Source organism: Vulpes vulpes, chromosome X (assembly GCF_048418805.1).
Source record: "Vulpes vulpes isolate BD-2025 chromosome X, VulVul3, whole genome shotgun sequence".
Lineage (NCBI taxonomy): Eukaryota > Metazoa > Chordata > Mammalia > Carnivora > Canidae > Vulpes > Vulpes vulpes.
This window is the reverse complement of record NC_132796.1, coordinates 4,186,001-4,202,979: the sequence shown is the minus strand read 5'-3', so window position 1 is coordinate 4,202,979 and position 16,979 is coordinate 4,186,001. Positions and strand designations below refer to the sequence as shown.

General features: G+C 43.4%; 1 protein-coding gene across 1 annotated transcript in view; it reads left to right on the top strand.

Annotated features, from left to right (window-relative positions):
- Positions 1-3,794, top strand: part of PUDP (pseudouridine 5'-phosphatase) — an 82,602-nt gene extending 78,808 nt beyond the window's left edge. Inside the window, exon 4 of the mRNA XM_072743589.1 lies at positions 2,217-3,794. Within this exon, the coding sequence (XP_072599690.1) occupies positions 2,217-2,393 (177 nt within the window). The 3' untranslated portion in view covers positions 2,394-3,794. The remainder of the gene's footprint in view (positions 1-2,216) is intronic.
- The last annotated feature ends 13,185 nt before the right edge of the window (positions 3,795-16,979 follow it).

The following is a 16,979-nucleotide window of genomic DNA, read 5'->3' as shown; positions in this document are numbered from 1 at the left end:
TGAGTGCCAGTTCATGTTTGTGTACATGAATACATGTCTGTGCACATGTGTCTTGAGTGTGAGTTTCTGGGTGTGTGAGTGAAGGAGTCTCTCCATGTGTGTATGAGCATGTACATGCGTCCGAGTGCCGGTTCATTTTTGGGTACATGAATACATGTGTCTGAGGGCAAGTTTCTGTATGTGTGACTGTGCATGTGTGTTTTCAATGTGCACACGTGTGTGTGCCCATGTGTGTGTTTGTGTCTGAGTGAAAGAGCCTGTGTGTATGAGTGTGCACACGTGTCTGAGTGCCAGTTCGTGTTTGTGTACATGAATATGTGTGTCTGAGGGCAAGTTTCTCTGTGTGTGACTGTAGGAGTCTGTGTGTGTATGAGTGTGCACACGTGTGTCTGTACATGAAGGTGTGTCTGCACATGTGTCTGAGTACAAGCTTCTGACTGTAGGAGTCTGCATGTGTATGAACATGCACACGTGTGTACATGAACGTGTGTCTGCACACATGTCTGAGAGCTAGTGTGGAACTGTAGGAGTCTGTTCATGTGTGTGTGTGAGTGTGCACACGTGTGTCGGAGTGCCAGTTCATGTGTGTACATGAATGTGTGTATGCGCACATGTGTCTGAGTGCAAATTTCTGCCTGTGTGAATGAAGGAGACTGCGTGTGTGTATGAATGTGCACACGTGTGTCAGAGTGCCAGTTCATGTGTATGCACGTGTCTGAGTGCAAGTTTCTATGTGTGTGAGTGAAGGAGCCTGTGCGTGTGTATGAGCGTACATGTGTCCAAGTGCCAGTTTATGCGTGTGTACATGAACGTGTCAGTGCACGTGTCTGAGTGCGAGTTTCTGTGCGTGTGAATGTAGGAGTCTGTGGTGCCTGTGAGTGTGTGTGCCTGTGTATGCGTTTTCCACTGACCTAAAGGCAGGGGAGGACACAGAACTTCTAGTGTCCCATTGCACCCACACCGGCGTCTGTGAGGCTCGCTGGTCACCAGCACAGTGAGCTGCCACTGCCCGCAGGGCAAAGTTCTCGAGATAAAAGGAGGGGGACAAGGGGCTGGGAGGGTGGAAAGCTGTGACCTTGGCACGTCCTGGCAGTTGGTGGTCACCTAAGGACAACGGCGGGAACAGTGGGAGAGATCGCACAGCCGTGACCAGGGCCCCTTTATACACGGCTGGCCCCCACGGAGCCGAATCTTCACTGAGAAGTAAGGACGCTGTTGCCAGGACCCCAGGGCACTTTGTAGGCACGTGTCTTCCCTACATGGACACTGATGGAGGATGGAGAATGATCTCCCCTCGCGTGGGCTTAGGATCTCGTTTTATGGCGTTCGCGGGATGGCACGGGGTGGAGCCCCTCGTAAACACAGTGCACAGAGACCCTGTTTTACATGTGGGTGCAAAGGGCCAGCGGTCGTCCCGAAGATAAGGTGGGGTGACACAGTCAGCTGAAGGGGCTAGCGCTCGGGGCCCCTGGGCTTGCTTGCAGAGATTTTCACGGCAGGCCTTGGTCCTCACACACAGGCTCGGGGTTTCACTCACATGCTTTAACCGCTCACTTTCCAAAGTGCAGTACCCAAAGCGTGATCAGCTCTGCACTGATGTCACACTTAAAACGCATGTTTTCGGGCGCCCAGGTAGCTCAGTGGGTTTAACGTCTGCCTTCTGCTCAGGTCATGATCCCAGGGTCCTGTGATCGAGCCCTGCATCCCCCCTGAGTGGGGATCTTGCTTTCCCCCCTCCCTCTGCCCTTCCCCTTGCTTGTGCTCTCTGGTGTGCTCTCTGTCAAATAAAGAAATAAAATATTTTCAAAAAAATTAAAAAAAATGCATGTTTCTCCCCCCCACCCTAGTTTACTCTTGTGCTCTGAATGTTCAGTGATTGACTGCACAGATCTGTAGGATTCCAGTAAAACAAACTTTTAAACCCAACGTCCCTACTTGCCACCCAGCACCACATGTCGCTAGCGCCTCGGCAGCAGTGATGGAACCCTGTCCCCTGTAAAGTCGCGGGTGCGGAAAGCCCGCGGGACCATATGTAAGGACTGGAGTGCCGGCCTCCCTGCGGTTCACAACCTGGAAAGCCTCCCCTTCATCTCTGTGTCCCGTGCACAGTGACAAAACCGATGGGCGTGTCAATACTAGAAATCATGAGAACCCGGTCTAGATGCTTGGTTACGGGAAAGGCCGTCTCAACCTTGTCTTTCTTCCTCATCCTACAGTGCCTCGTCTTTGAAGACGCTCCCAACGGCGTGGAGGCGGCCCTTGCAGCCGGCATGCAGGTGGTCATGGTTCCAGATGGGAACTTGCAGCGACACCTTACGTCCAAGGCCACCGTGGTGCTGGATTCCCTGCAGGACTTCCAGCCCGAGCTGTTCGGTTTGCCACCCTATGTGTGAGCAGCCCGCTGTGCCTCCCTGGGCGTCGTGGTCGCGGCACCCACTCGGGTAACCCATGGCACCCGGGAAATCACCGTGTGAGGGGTCCTTCAGCCTGCGAGGCCGGCCTTCTGTCCCATGCGGGCTTGGCCTACCGTGACTAGTGCTGACATACCACAGCGTCCCAGCTGAGAGAAGGCAAAACAGAGGCAGCCACCAAGCCCTCATTTGCACAATCATACATCCTACGTGAATGATCACACGGTGTCATTGCACCTGAATAATCCATGTAGGCGTCATAAGTGGCAAATACACACACATCCACATGCTTGTGTGTGAGTGCTTGGGCATGTATGTGTGTATGCGTGTGTGCATCTTTACATGTTTATACATACGCATATGCATGTAAAATACTTCCTTTTCAAAGGCGGAATGAAATTATATTTGCATTCATTTCCTTTTTACTTTCTCTAAACTGTGGCTTGAAAATGTAAAATATGCGTACGTATACGTATATGCTTACATATATGTGTATATGTGTGTATGTACATATATGTTATATTTATCTTTTTCCTGTATGACTCTGCTGTCTTAACTGTTGTCTTAATGTGCCATAGCGGCTGGTACAACTGAGATCGCAGCTGTGTTTTGTTTGTAGTCTGAGTGGAAAAGCCAGGTCATGGATGAGTCCTGAGAAACCGTCCTCCCTGTTAGCAAAATTGACCGTCTTTCTGGCCCACACAGCCTCTCGGCACACCTCCGCCCAGAGGCCCACTCTGAACCGTACCGTCCGTAGTTTGTTCTCAGTGTGAACCTAACTGTGGCCTGTACCTCACATCATCAGGCATATGTCTACACTTGAGGATGTGCTTTCTACCTCAAAAAAACCATCCTCTTTTCTAAAAACCGGTAGTTTTCTAACACAGCCTTTGTGCAAATATAATCTGAATTCGGAATACATACCTAGTGTGACCAAGAGCCTTATTAGCACATTTCTGGGATCATTTACCCGATGTTAACACTTTGATGATGGACCTTTTTCTTTTTTTTTTTAACTTCTTTTACTTTTTACTAGATTTACTCACCCTTTTGCGGTGGGAACATTGAGAAAGGCATTGGAATATGGGAAAAACAATCCTGGCGCACCGTGCCTGCTGGTGTGTCATTGCTTGTCACGGAGCTAATTTCCATGTGGTGGGAAAGTCATGGTAATGAATGCGAATGTGCCCATCCTTGGTCATCTGTTGATGCTTGCCTCCGGCTGTTGACCAGTTTTATATCCGTTCAGCAAATTCATTTCCGCATTAGTCCTCGCCAGTGTGTATGGGTCTATTCTGTGAACTCTCTGTCAAACTGGTTGTAACATCTTACTGGATCCCTCACCAGTTAATTGAGTTGAATAAAATCCTTGACATCAGTTCACATTATGTATGAGAGTTTGATTTTACTTTTTTAAAAACGTTATGCTTGAACAAATGTAAAACAAAAATGTGACTCGACTTTTTTTTTCTTTGGAAGCCAAGCGGCACTCACATTGTAAAATGGCATTTATGCATTAGTGCCCTTGTGTGCAGCAAACGAAAGATCTCCCTGAGATGATCCCTTGTTGGATTTGATATCTCCTTTTAATAAAACATGTATGTTTTATCATCTTCCAGCCATTTTGTACGAGAAACACAAAGCGCACGCATGCGTCTCCCAAACATGTAGCTGTAGATCAGTGTACACTTTGCTCTACGGTAAATTTGAGCTCAAGTACGTTGTTGTTACAACCAAGGTGAAACTCTTATTTTGTTGTACAAAGGAAAATACTTATGGTTGGCCAAGCCGCACATGTTCTTTCTTGTTCTCCTACCTCAGCCTGATTGACCCAGTGCCTCTTAATGATGACATCCCACTAACAACCCATTGATTTCACAGAGGAATAATAGTAGTGCCAATTTAGACCCGGATGACTCCTGCCGAGAAACTTTAAAGAGACATTGTGGTTTCTTAATGCGTTTAAAGACATGCAGGGATTAGTGGCTGTTACGTGATGTTGCCCTAGTGGGCGGCTAGCATTTACCCATCCCCTGCACCTCCTTTGGAAGCATTTGGTACTGATGACAGCCCCTGAGAGGCGATAAAATCAGTCTCTTCTTAATTCCTCTTCAATGAGACATGCACAGCACTTTTAGGAACGTACTAATGACTATGTATTAGGGTTCTTCCTTCCACCCAATACTCCCTCAGTTGGAGTTCAGCGAGCCGTAGAAGAGAAAAGGGCGTCTGGAAGACACTTGCTTTACCCGGGAGAGACTTGCCTTATCAAGACACATGGATCATTTCTGCTCTGCAGCACTGCTCAGTGCTTAGCCATTGAGGTTCCTGTTTCTTTGAATATAATAGTTGGATGCTAGATTTGCCGTGCTTCGAATGGTGTTACCTATTCTTAAAAACACATTTGCACGTGATAACCAAGTTTTATAATAAAAAAAAAAAAATGCATACTAACTCCTCTGCCTCACATTGTGTACGCTCTCCTGTTCCACAGGACAAAGTTCAAACCTTGGCCTCGTGGAGGCTTTCTGACCTAAGTCTGTCCCCAGCACAGCAAAGGATTTCAAATTAGGCAGAGTTCGATTTTCTATGCATCTTTTGACCCAAGTGGATTTTGAAGGACCAAATAGTTAGCTCTCTCTTCCTGGTTCTCCACGGAATGACAGGTGCCTGACACAAAGTGTTTTTGGACACTGTCAGACTATCCCATTAGTATTAAGGCATTGCATGAAAGCATTGCTTTCTGTAGACTAAAACCCATGATTGCCAAATTCTATGTGCGTTGCTCCAACATCGCATATGAAATGAGTATTTACATTAAATGATTTGCAGTTTTTACTGTAATGTTAATAATAAATTTCTCTAGGACATAAAAATCATAAAGAACTATTCAAGTATCCTAATGTTTTCTAGTTTCTTTTTCTTTTTTTTTAATTATTTTATTATTTTTTTATTTTTTTGTTTTCTAGTTTCTTAACAAGCATGAGGTCTCGGAAACATGCCATCAAATACATCAACTTATGAAAATCCTTGACAAAGGGATGGGGAATTCACATATAATGCAAAGTCACTTAAAATGGCATATTTTCAAAATCCACTCAAGGAAATAATGGATATGCATTTGATACTAGGCTCCAACTGGTTATGAAGAGTGGAAAGTACGTGCTGGGGTACGAGCAGACCCTGAAAATGATCAGACACGGCAAAGCGAAACTGGTCATCCTGGCCAACAACTGCCCGGCTTTGAGGAAATCTGAAATAGAATACTACGCCATGTTGGCCAAAACTGGTGTCCATCACTACAGTGGCAATAATATTGAATTGGGCACAGCATGTGGGAAATACTACAGAGTATGCACACTGGCTATCATTGATCCAGGTGATTCTGATATCATTAGAAGCATGCCAGAACAGACTGGTGAAAAGTAAATCATGCAAAATTTTTCTTTAATAAAACTGGCCAGAGCTTGTTTAAAAAAAAAAAAAATTATGGATAGACATTTAACTAAACAGTAGTTATTTTTCTGTAAGTCACATCGATTCTATACTTGGTGGTAAAAAAGGCATTCTATATAAAAGTCAGAAACAAAGAAACCAAGTAATGAGTAAACTTTTCATTGTTCTAGAAATCATAGTCAACAAATAACGGCATTGAGTGTCTACATAAATGGGTTTGATGAGGACAAATTATCTCAGTAATTTGTCTAATCATCGTTTCTCTCACCACTTTTTAAAGCCGTCTTCACTGAGTATTGAATTGTGGTTAATTGAGATTAATTACCTCTTACCCTTTAAAGATATAGTTTCTATTATCTGACTTCCATCATTTTGATTAAATTATACCAGTTATTGGTCCTGTGTTTGAAAGCAACCTGTCTCTTTCCTCCAGCTGTGGCTAGGATTTTGTTCATGGTCTTTGGCCTTCCCAGGAATGGCTTGCTATGTTTTGATCTAGTGTGAACTTTGTAGATCTCCCTGAGTCTGTGGCTTTTATGAATCTCTAAACTTCTCAGTCATCACCCAGATTTTCCTCTTGGGGTCCCTTCCATATATAACCAAACAGCAAGGGTGAAGTCTTGGCAGTGTATATAATCAGTGCGTCATGCCCAAGCCTGAGTTGTGCCGCCAAGGAGAAGGCTCAGGGACTGGGGAGCTTGAGTGAGCTGGCAGGGCAGGTGAGGAACCAGTGCCAACGGGGCCTTAGGGAACACTTGGAATCTTCATGATGAGCCCACACACTTAAAAAGGATTAGAATTCTCACTTGGCCCGGAGGCAAGGAACAGTGATACCAGCCAGGAAGAGTCAACCACCCAGAGTTGAGTATACCAGTAGTCAGAAATCCAGAGAACCAAGACAGCCAAGAACCAAGGGATCCGTAGAGGGACCAGGACAGAGCCATCAGCAGAGCCTGTGCTCCTCGTAAGAACCTGTGCTTCACCTCTGCTCTGTGGGTGCATGTTCTGTGTCTTCTCTGAAGGCAAAACCAAGACCCACTTGACTCCTATAGAAAGGAGCTTACCTTGAAAAGAAAGGCAAAGAGCCAGATGCTGAAATATGAAAAACTCATGGAGAACAGTTTTAATTAGGATGAAGTATTCACATATGCAGATCACTTGAAAATTGCAAAACACTCTAAATTTCTGCATAAACTAGGTCGTCTAGCATTTGTTGAGTGCTCATCGTGAGCTAGGCACTTTTTATTTATGAACGTACATCCTTGCCTTTTGCTTTGCCCTTTTTGCTCTCTCTGCCCCGTTAGTGGCTGAGAGTACTCCCAGCTTCCCCTCTCTTACCTCTAAGGGTTATGTTACATAATTAGGTTATGCACCCCAAAGGCCACTTGGTTATGAAGCGGCGGGGCTGAGGATAGGGGTCATAAGTTACACGTGCTTCACACTCCAGAAGATGTAGCTGTTCCCAACGTAATTATCGTCAACCATAGGGAAAGAAATACGTTTCCTTGGTGGTTAGAATAAAAAGGATGTTTGTCGTCCCGTCGACACCGTGGCATAGACCCAGCCCACACGGTGTTGCCGGGGAGCAGTGAATCCTACGCTTAAGTATCTTCTCTACTCACACTGTCGGTGGCCGCAGAGAACACATGCCTGACTTAGCTCCACTAGCTATTTGTATCAAGAAAAGTACTTGCTTTAAACAAGTTTGAGATGCCCTCTAATTGGGAAAATATTAAGGGCCTTGGACGCTACCGCTTGTCTATGCATGAGACAGCTCCCTCATTACTTTGGTCTTTGGTATTCTCAACTTACCTCCAGAAAACACTGCAAAATGTCATTCTTGAGTGCCCTCTCTTTGCAAGTACTTATCAGGCGTGTGTGTGATGAGCTGTTTGTTCTCTGCTGATGCTCTTACTGATGCATAGTCATGTTGATGAAGCAAGTTGTTAGCCGGTTCAAGCCTGGAACGGAGTCAACAAAGTTTGCGAGTGCTTCCAGCCACACAGTGCAGGCCTCTGAAAATCATCCCTTCCCTCGGCCCCCAGCTCCTCAGGAATAGTGTATGGTTGTTCCTAGGGAGGGTGTTGTTAGGGCCTCTCAAGGATTAAGACCTGAGGCTTTTCACCCATCACTCCCCTCCGTTAAGACCATTTCCAACACCAGTTCTATTTCTTGACCTTGATTTCTTTCAACTCTCATCTGGTGGTCCATCCCACCACCACCACCCCACTACATCCAGGGAGAACTCGCCCTTAGGGTGATAGAAGTCACCAGCCTTGTGCCCCTTACCTAAATTCTTCCCAGGGTCCCAGCAGTGGTCCCAGAGAAAGGCAAATCGAGTCCTTTGACGGCGCCTGTAGACCTGCATGCTATCTACTCCTTCGTGGTAGCTGTGAACGCACACCTGCTTTTCTCTGGCCAGAATCTCCTTGAGGGGGTAGCTCAACATGTATCCCAAGAGTTGGAAGGCAGAAAAAGTGCCACTCAATTCCCCTATTTTGTTTCCCAACAATGTAAACCACATAAACGTGGTTCAGACTCCTCCGTGCAACGTGTAATTTAGTATGAGAGACATGATAAGAAATCACACACGTGAAGGTGCAATTGTAAATTGTCAGAAACACTGCAGAGTGAGAGAAGATGATCTAAGAATAGCAGGGTGCACCTAATTTAATTTGGGGCTTACAGGGTCAAGGAAGGGGGCAGCACTCAGCGCCTGGCCAGTTTCTGGAAAAGTACAATGTATGTTGTCCATACAACCCAGCAATCCACTCTTGGGTGTCTGCTCGAGGGATGTGAAAATGTCCACCCACACAAACACCTGTACACAAGTGTTCATAGCAACCTTTCTCGTAACCATCAATGGAGGAAAGTACAGAAGCCAGCAGAAGAGAGAGGTCTTGGTAGAAGTTGGCTCTGTGATGAAGTTTCACAAATTCCAATGTTATTGGCACTTCTTACCAACACCCACATGTTGTTCTAATTAAATTGTATAAAAGTACCTTCCTGTATTTCTAACCAGTTATGTAATTTGGACAAATCATCGATGGAGATTTCCACGTGGAATTCAGAGTACGCCCAATAAGTCAATGGACTTGGTCCATTTTCTAGTGTAAAATATGTGCACTTTTAAATAACATTAATATACTTAGTGATGCGTGATGTCAGTAAGAAGAATCTACAGAGGTGACAGTGGGAAGAAGGAGCTCAGATCACTCCATGCTTTATATTTTATTACTGTTGACATTGTGGTTCTGCAGTTGGGCAAGATAAGGCAATACCCAGCTAGGAGGAAGCTGCGTACCTTTGGGGGAGCCTCGGTCTTCATAAGTGAGATGGTGCCTCATGAAAACTGGTGGAAGGGGACTGGCTGTGGCACCTAGGAGAACACTAAGGAGCATCTCATGAACGTGAAGGTCAACCTTGCAGTGCTGCTAAGAGACCAAGAAACTTCAGGACAGAGGACAGACATGGGGTTTGGTTATCTGACCTTGCACTGATCAGCTCAGGTGACTGGTGGAGGTCAGAGCAGACTACAGAAGAGTAAAGTGAAGTGGAGACCATCAGCACAGAAGACTCATGAGCAATTGTGACAATCGGAGCAAAGAAATAGGGCTGTCACTATAGGGCAGGCAGGATCCAGGAGGGAGTCCTTTGTGTTTTTGGGAGTTCAGGGTGGAATGAAATTCTGAAAGCAGAAAGAGAGTGAGAGCTTCTCAGCTCCAGATGCTGGGGATTCTCATGAAGAAACCTTAGTTTTATCCTTAAAGGTAATGAAGACCCGTCGGACATGCACAGTTTCCATTTCTCTTTCAAGAAATGAGGCCTCCAGGACAGAGGGAAGGAGAGAAGAGGCTGTGAGTCTGGCCCGGTGGAGGCGAGGCATAGAGGAAAGGACTCCCCATGAGTCATGGTGGCATTTTCCCCCTAAAGTCCATTTAACCCCACACATCCAACCCAGCCCACCAGCTGAAATTCTCTCCCATTGCCGCGCTCTCTAGATCTTGAGATGCCGCTCATCGGAAGCGATGTTTGTTTACAGCTCCATCAAGGGAGCAGCCACAGGCTCCCACGATTTAAACACCCCTCAAAATACTTCCCACCTCCCACATCTCACTTCCTGCACGGAAGGGAGCTCATTCCTGCTGTCCAGTGCTCTGCAAAATTCCATGCTGACAGTGTCAAATGTGTCCCCTAATCCCCTTGTGAAAATGCAAATACCCCTAAGAACGTGACTCCCCTCTTAACCTCCTTAATCAGACCGCTTCCTCCTCCTTTTTCGCTGAGCACTGCTCGCTGGAAGGAATCAAATTTTGATGCAGGAGGGTGGATAGTGAAGGGCTTTTGAATAGGAAGCTTGGGAACGGGGGAAGTAGGTTTGAGTGGGCACTTCACAGGATGAAGACAGGCTGAGGGAAATAGGAGTCCAGATAGGAAAGGGGAAAAGAGAGATGCCACAAGGTAGGCCAGGGTCACAGCAAGGGGACGACCGTGGGCATCCACCATCTTGCTAGTTCTAGCTCCTGTGATTTAATTGTCGGGTGCAGGCGGTGAGCGTGCATATAGCAGCACGCAGTTAGGAGGCCCTCATCCGAGCTCCCCGGGGCCTTTCTTGAAGATCACAGGAGCCCGGCAACATTCTTTGTGGCCTAGTAGTGCATGCCCGCTACTGTGTGCCCAAGCACTTATTTTTCCTGGAAAACCCAGCACCTGCTGTCTTCTCTGAAAACTCAGCAAAGCTCCCACCACGGGCAGCACAAACACAGCAGGATCGGGTTCTGAGACGTGCGTGCCTTTTTATGGCGATGTGTCCCAGGGCAGTGTTTCCCGTTTGTGTCCAGCCCTGCAGCAGCACACATTGAATTCGGCTGGCTCTTCCCAGTGGTGGGTATAGACTGGGTCAGGAGGTCGTGTCCTAAAACCACTTCCTGGAGTAGGCTCCAAGCTCTGGGGTGGCACAGATGGCCACAGCTGGGGCTCTGAAGATGAGAGTGGTTTCATACTGGACCAGTTGTCCTGGGAAGTAGAGATGGGCCTGACTCTGCAGCCCCAGTTCATAAAAAGACTCTTGTCTCCAGCCCAGTGCCCACAGATGGGGTTGTTACCCGGAGGGCAGATAGTCACTGCTGTGAGATCTCTATGCTGAACGTTCAGCCTCATTCGGACAAAATATTAAAATGGGAGGTGTCCATGTGATGTCCCCTGCTATGCCTCAAGCCCTGTCCTTACCTGTGCAGTTCAGAGACAGCTCACTGATGGAAAGAAATCTATATGCACCTTTTAGGATGGGAATGGTTGGTCTTCCCAGTCATGACCGAAACCAGATGGTGGCTTGGAGAAGATGTCAAAAGCGAAGCATTACTCTGTGCTATTCTCTCCACTTACCAGAGTCAGAATTTTCCTAGAAGAATGCCAATATTGTACCCTGAAAGTATACACTTACCACAGCAGCACCCATAGAGATAAATTGTCTGCACTTGCCACTGGGTAGTCATTTCCAGTCTAACATCATCACGCATGTTTTAAGAAAGTCCTGTTGGAAAATAAGCTCATAAATATCACATTAATTCTGAAATAAGCCTTGATAGTGACTGACTCAAATTGGCCATCCTTTAAAAAAAAGGGGGGGGGGGCGGGGAGATGATGCTGCATTAGAAAAGAGGAACAATCAGAAGAAAGAAAAATATTCATCCCAATGGGTTATGGAGCTCTGAGTCAAACACAGGATTTATTTCTCCTTTTAAATGTATGAATTTTTTCTCCTAAAGTTGCCTTTTTACTTCACTATAAATCCCATATACCATGAAATTCCTAAGTAACATTAATTTCCACACAACAATAATGGTATGAATTTTGAGAATTATGTTGGTCTATTTCTCAATTTTGATTATTATCTGTACGTACTGAGCAATGGTAAGGGGAAGAACCCTCTTCCTTTTAAACCTTTTATGTTGTTGAAATACATCAGTTAGTACAAGCAGAGGTATCAAAACTATTATCTTTGTTTAATCCTCTTTCCAAAATCACACTTCACCTAATTTTAACTCTATTTCAAAGGTGATCCTAAGCACCGCGAAAATAAGCAGCAGCCCCTATGTGTTCACTCTTGGGGGCTCTCAGGATGATTTATACAACAAATCAGAATCCCTCTTCTTGTATTGCCAACATCAGTCATGCGCCCCAGATGGATCCTTCCCTGCTATTTCATGTAAATATCTACTGTGCTCATCTGGGCCAACAGACTTTTTGCACAACGGCACATCGAGCTCAAACAGGGAAAACGCACTCTGCGGGCAAAATCAGAAGGAGATGGAGAAAACAGAAATTAAGGTAAAAAGAGGGGAAAAGTATATCCTTTAGCAAGTTTTGATCAAAATAGCTTATAAAGAAATTGAATGTGGGTATCTATACATGCAATCTAATTATTTGGAATTAAAGACAAGAATTTCTATGGCTCATATAGCATCCATCTGATTGAGGTAACATTTTCTGTCGGGTTTCTTCCTATAGCTCTTCATCATCACTCATATTTTTTAGACGGCCCATAATAGCATCAAGAAGTGCATCATGGCTCTCTTAGACTGTTCTGTGCCCTATATCCGCGACTGTTTGAACATATGTTGTTGGGTATTCTCTTCAAGTCTTCTCTCTCTGGTATTGAATTCTTTGGGAAGAAAAAAGAAGACTAGATTGGAAGAAAGAGATGACTTTCAATTTCAAATGGTTGTATACACATAGGTCGGTTTTGATTCTTCTATGAAACCAACCCAAAGTAGCCCAGAGACCAAAGAGACAAAGAAATGTTATCTTTGGTGAAACTAAAAGGAGACTAATATTCTTCCAATTTTTAAATTTATTTTTTAATTGTTATTATTATTAGTTTAGAGAGAGTGCTGGTTTGTGCATGCGAGTGGGGTAGAGGGCAGGCAGAAAGAGAAGGGGAGAGAGAATCTTAAGCAGGCTCCATATCTAGTGGGGAGCCTGATGCGGGGACTCCATCCCATGACCCCAGGATCATGACCTGAGCCAAAATTAAGAGTCAGCTGCTTAATCGACTGAGCCACCCAGGTGCCCCTATTCTTTGAAAAACTTTTGAAAGAAAATCCAATAGTTCACACCATGTTTATTCACTTTATGCAAATAATGCTATAAGGACTAACGATAGAGACATTAGTAATTCTTTAATATCGGAAGAATATTTGTTCTTTCATTCATGAGCAATTTTCCCCCATTGGTGATGATATTAGCTGTGATTAGCTGTGGGTTTTTCATCGATGGCATTTATTATGTTGAGGAGTATTTTTTATATTTTCTCTAAATGTACTTTGTGGAGGTTTTTTTTTTTTTTTTTTTTTTTTAAATCATGAATGGGTATTGTATTTTGCCAAATGTTTCTCCTGCATTCTTCCTTCTACCATTTTGGGGTTTTGTTCATTCTCCTTTTTCTATCTCCACTAGGTGTGACGTCAGGTTGTTCGCTTCAAGTTTGTTTTGTTGCTTCTTGAGTTAGGGCTGTGCTGCTATAATCTTTCCTCTTACATCCCAAAGATTTTTGGACCATTGTTTTTTAATAGTCACTTATACACATGTATTTTTTATTTCCTCTTTGATTTCTTGGCTGACCCCATTCATGGTTTAGTAGCATGTTACTTAACTTCTATGTATTTGTATTCTTTCCAGATTTTTTCTTGTCGTTGATTTCTAGTTTCATAGCATCGTGCTTGAAAAAGATACATGATAAGACTTCAATCTTTCTTAATTTTTGATATTTGTTTTATGGCTTCTTATGTGATCAGTTTCAGAGAATGTTCCATGTAAATTCAGTCTTGAAAAGAATATTTTTCCACTATTTTTGGATGGAATGTTTTGAATATATCTGTTAGGTCCTTCTGATCCAGTGTGTCAATCAAAGCCAACATTTCCTTGTTCATTTTCTCTTTGGATGATCTATTCATTGATGTCAGTGGGGTGCTAAAGTTCTCTACTGTTACTATATTACTATCAATTTCTTCCCTTATGTGTGTTAATAGCTGCTTTTATGTATTTGGGTGCTCCCATGCTGGGCACATAAATATTTACAATCGTTATATCTTATTGTTGGGTTGTTTCCTTTATACTTATGTAGTGTTAATGGACTTGATAATTTTTCAGAAGTTTTAGGTTTATAGAAAACTTGACTGAAAGTACAGAAAGCCTCATATATGTCTACTGTCCCAGTTTCCCCTATTATTAACCTCTTGTATTAATTTGGTACATATGTTACAATCTATGTGGCAATATTTTGATGCTATCATTAATATAACAATAGTTTATATTCCAGCTCATTCTTGGTGTTGTACATTCTATGGATTTTGACAAATGTATCCACCATTGTAGTATCATATAGAGTAGTTGCATTGCCCTACAGTGTCCCATCTGTTCATCCATCCCTCCTCCCTACCCCCTGCTAACCATAGTTTTGTTGGTTGGTTGGTTGGTTGGTTGGTTGGTTTGGTTTGTTTTTTTTACCATGCTTACAGTTTTGTCTTTTTCAAAACATCAGTTAGGATGGTAGAGTGTGTAACCTTTTCAAATTGACTTCTTTCATTTAGCAATATGCTTTTAAGGTTTTGAAGATTTTTAGAACAAAACAGTATGATTAAAGATGGAGAACAATCAGGAATTATATGTTACCTTAAATTGGAGTCACTTGATTTTTCTAACATTTAACGTTAAAACACTTACTTTTAAGCAATATGTTTGAATGTTGATATATTTATTTTCAATGCCAGCCTCATTTGACACATGCTTTGTATGCATTTTCAAACACATATTTTTCATGCATTCATGGAAGAGTTGTGTTCATAAAGCCCTTGCTTGAAAGGAGCTAACCACTTCTTTTGTGATTTTTATTACAAATAGTAGGTCATATATGCATAAGTTTTTATCTGAAGTGAGAAAATATATATGCCAATGATCTTTGATGGCAATCAAAACATGATGGTGTATTGAAAGGTTTTATACACTATATTTTATGTGCATTAATATTCATCTTTGATTTTCAATATATTTCACTGTGACATTTATCTGGTTTTCAGTTGTGAGTTTACATTGTCTTAAGAAAGTTTCCATCCCTTAACTGAAGTTTTCAAATGTGTGAAGAACAAACATATTATCTTCCTTGAGTTAAAAATACTTGTGCCCATAAACATAACCTATTCAAAATCATCAAAAAATCTTTCAATTTTGATATCTAATAGCTCCCTAATAAAAGATTTTTCCCATAATGAAATTAAAATACCCTCTCCAGGGATCCCTGGGTGGCGCAGCGGTTTGGCGCCTGCCTTTGGCCCAGGGCGCGATCCTGGAGACCCGGGATCGAATCCCACGTCGGGCTCCCGGTGCATGGAGCCTGCTTCTCCCTCTGCCTATGTCTCTGCCTCTCTCTCTCTCTCTCTCTCTGTGGCTATCATAAATAAATAAATAAATAAAATTTAAAAAAAAAATAAAAAAATAAAATACCCTCTCTGATGATAGAGAATTAGAGCTGGTATTGTTAAAAAAGAAGAGAAGAGAGAGAAGAGAAGAGAAGAGAAGAGAAGAGAAGAGAAGAGAAGAGAAAAAAGAAAAAAGAAAAGAAAATAAAGAAAATAAAAGAAAAGGAAGAAAGAAAAGAAAAAAGAAAAGAAAAAGAAAAGAAAAGAAAAAAAAGAAAAGAAAAGAAAAGAAAAGAAAAGAAAAGAAAAGAAAAGAAAAGAAAAGAAAAGAAAAAAGATTCCACCCGGACATTGCAGGTTTTCATGAGCCCCAGTGTTAGCCCATTGGATATGAGCTGTTTCATTTACTATTTCACAGCCCTGTGTCCAGAAATTTGATTTTGAAGATTAAAAACAAGTGCAGGAAGAACATGGAGCAGTACTGTAATTTTTAGTTTTTCATATATGTGTATATATGCATATACATTTGTTTATTTGTGTAAACTGAAACTAAAATAGCCACATGGCTGTACAACAATAATTAGACCCAAATCTCTAGGAAAAGTATGTCTGCATAGTCTGGGCTAGAAATAATATTCTTTTCTCTTTTGAATACCTTTCTTGAAACAGTTGCATGACAATGACCTCTTTAGAGTACTATTGAAAAATCTTGGGCGCCTGGGTGACTCAGTGGTGGAGCATCTGCGTTCGGCTCAGGTCATGATCCCGGGGTCCTGGGATCGAGTCCTGCATTGGGTTCCCCACAGGAGGCCTGCTTCCCCTCTGCCTCTCTGTGCGTCTCTCATGAATAAGTAAATAAAATCTTAAAACAAAGTAAAAGAAAACAAAAAATCTCCAAATAGAAATTCAAACTTTTCACGCAAAAACGTGTTACACAGGTGAATCTGAAAAATGTTTTCATGTGGCTGAGTGACTTGGTACCACCACTCATATTGGTTGGGATGGTTCAACTTCACATAACATAGTACCTGACTCCACCTGGGTAAAAGAGTACTGACATGTACTATTGAAGGAAGAGAGAGATGAGAAGTGGGGCTGGGCTTCCTGCTTGGTTGTTTTGGTTGTTCAGTACTGTGCTAAGGATGTAGGATCTTCCTTTTTCCACTGTGCCCTCACAGATTTGGCTTCCCCTAGAGGTCACACTCTAATGGTCTTCAGATGGCTGTGGCAGTAGCAAAGCACACTGTTTCTTTGTTCCCTCCAGGAGGAGAAAAGGGGAACATGGAGTCATTTCGTCCGTCTGATGACTCAAGTTAAGACACAAGGCCCTCTGAGCCTGGATTATGGCTGTGGGCCCAGGGATATATACAGGTTGGCCTTTCAGATGAATCCAGTCACCGTTGAGTCTGATGGGCTACTTACGGGAGTGTTCAGAGCTCTGAACAACTGGGGTTCTGATCAGAAGCAGGAAGGGGAGAGCAGATATGGACCAGGCAATTTCCATCTCCTGCTCTCCTCCATGAAGGATACATAGCAGTCATGGTCACTCTAGTCCTTGTCCTCAGTAGGCAGCCCAGTGCCATATTGCTTGTTTGCAGCAGAGTTTAGAACTTCAGATTTATACCTGATTGCATTGGATTGACCACCATACCTCTCATGAACAGTGACAGGTGCGGCTGGTGAGGTAGCAACGGCA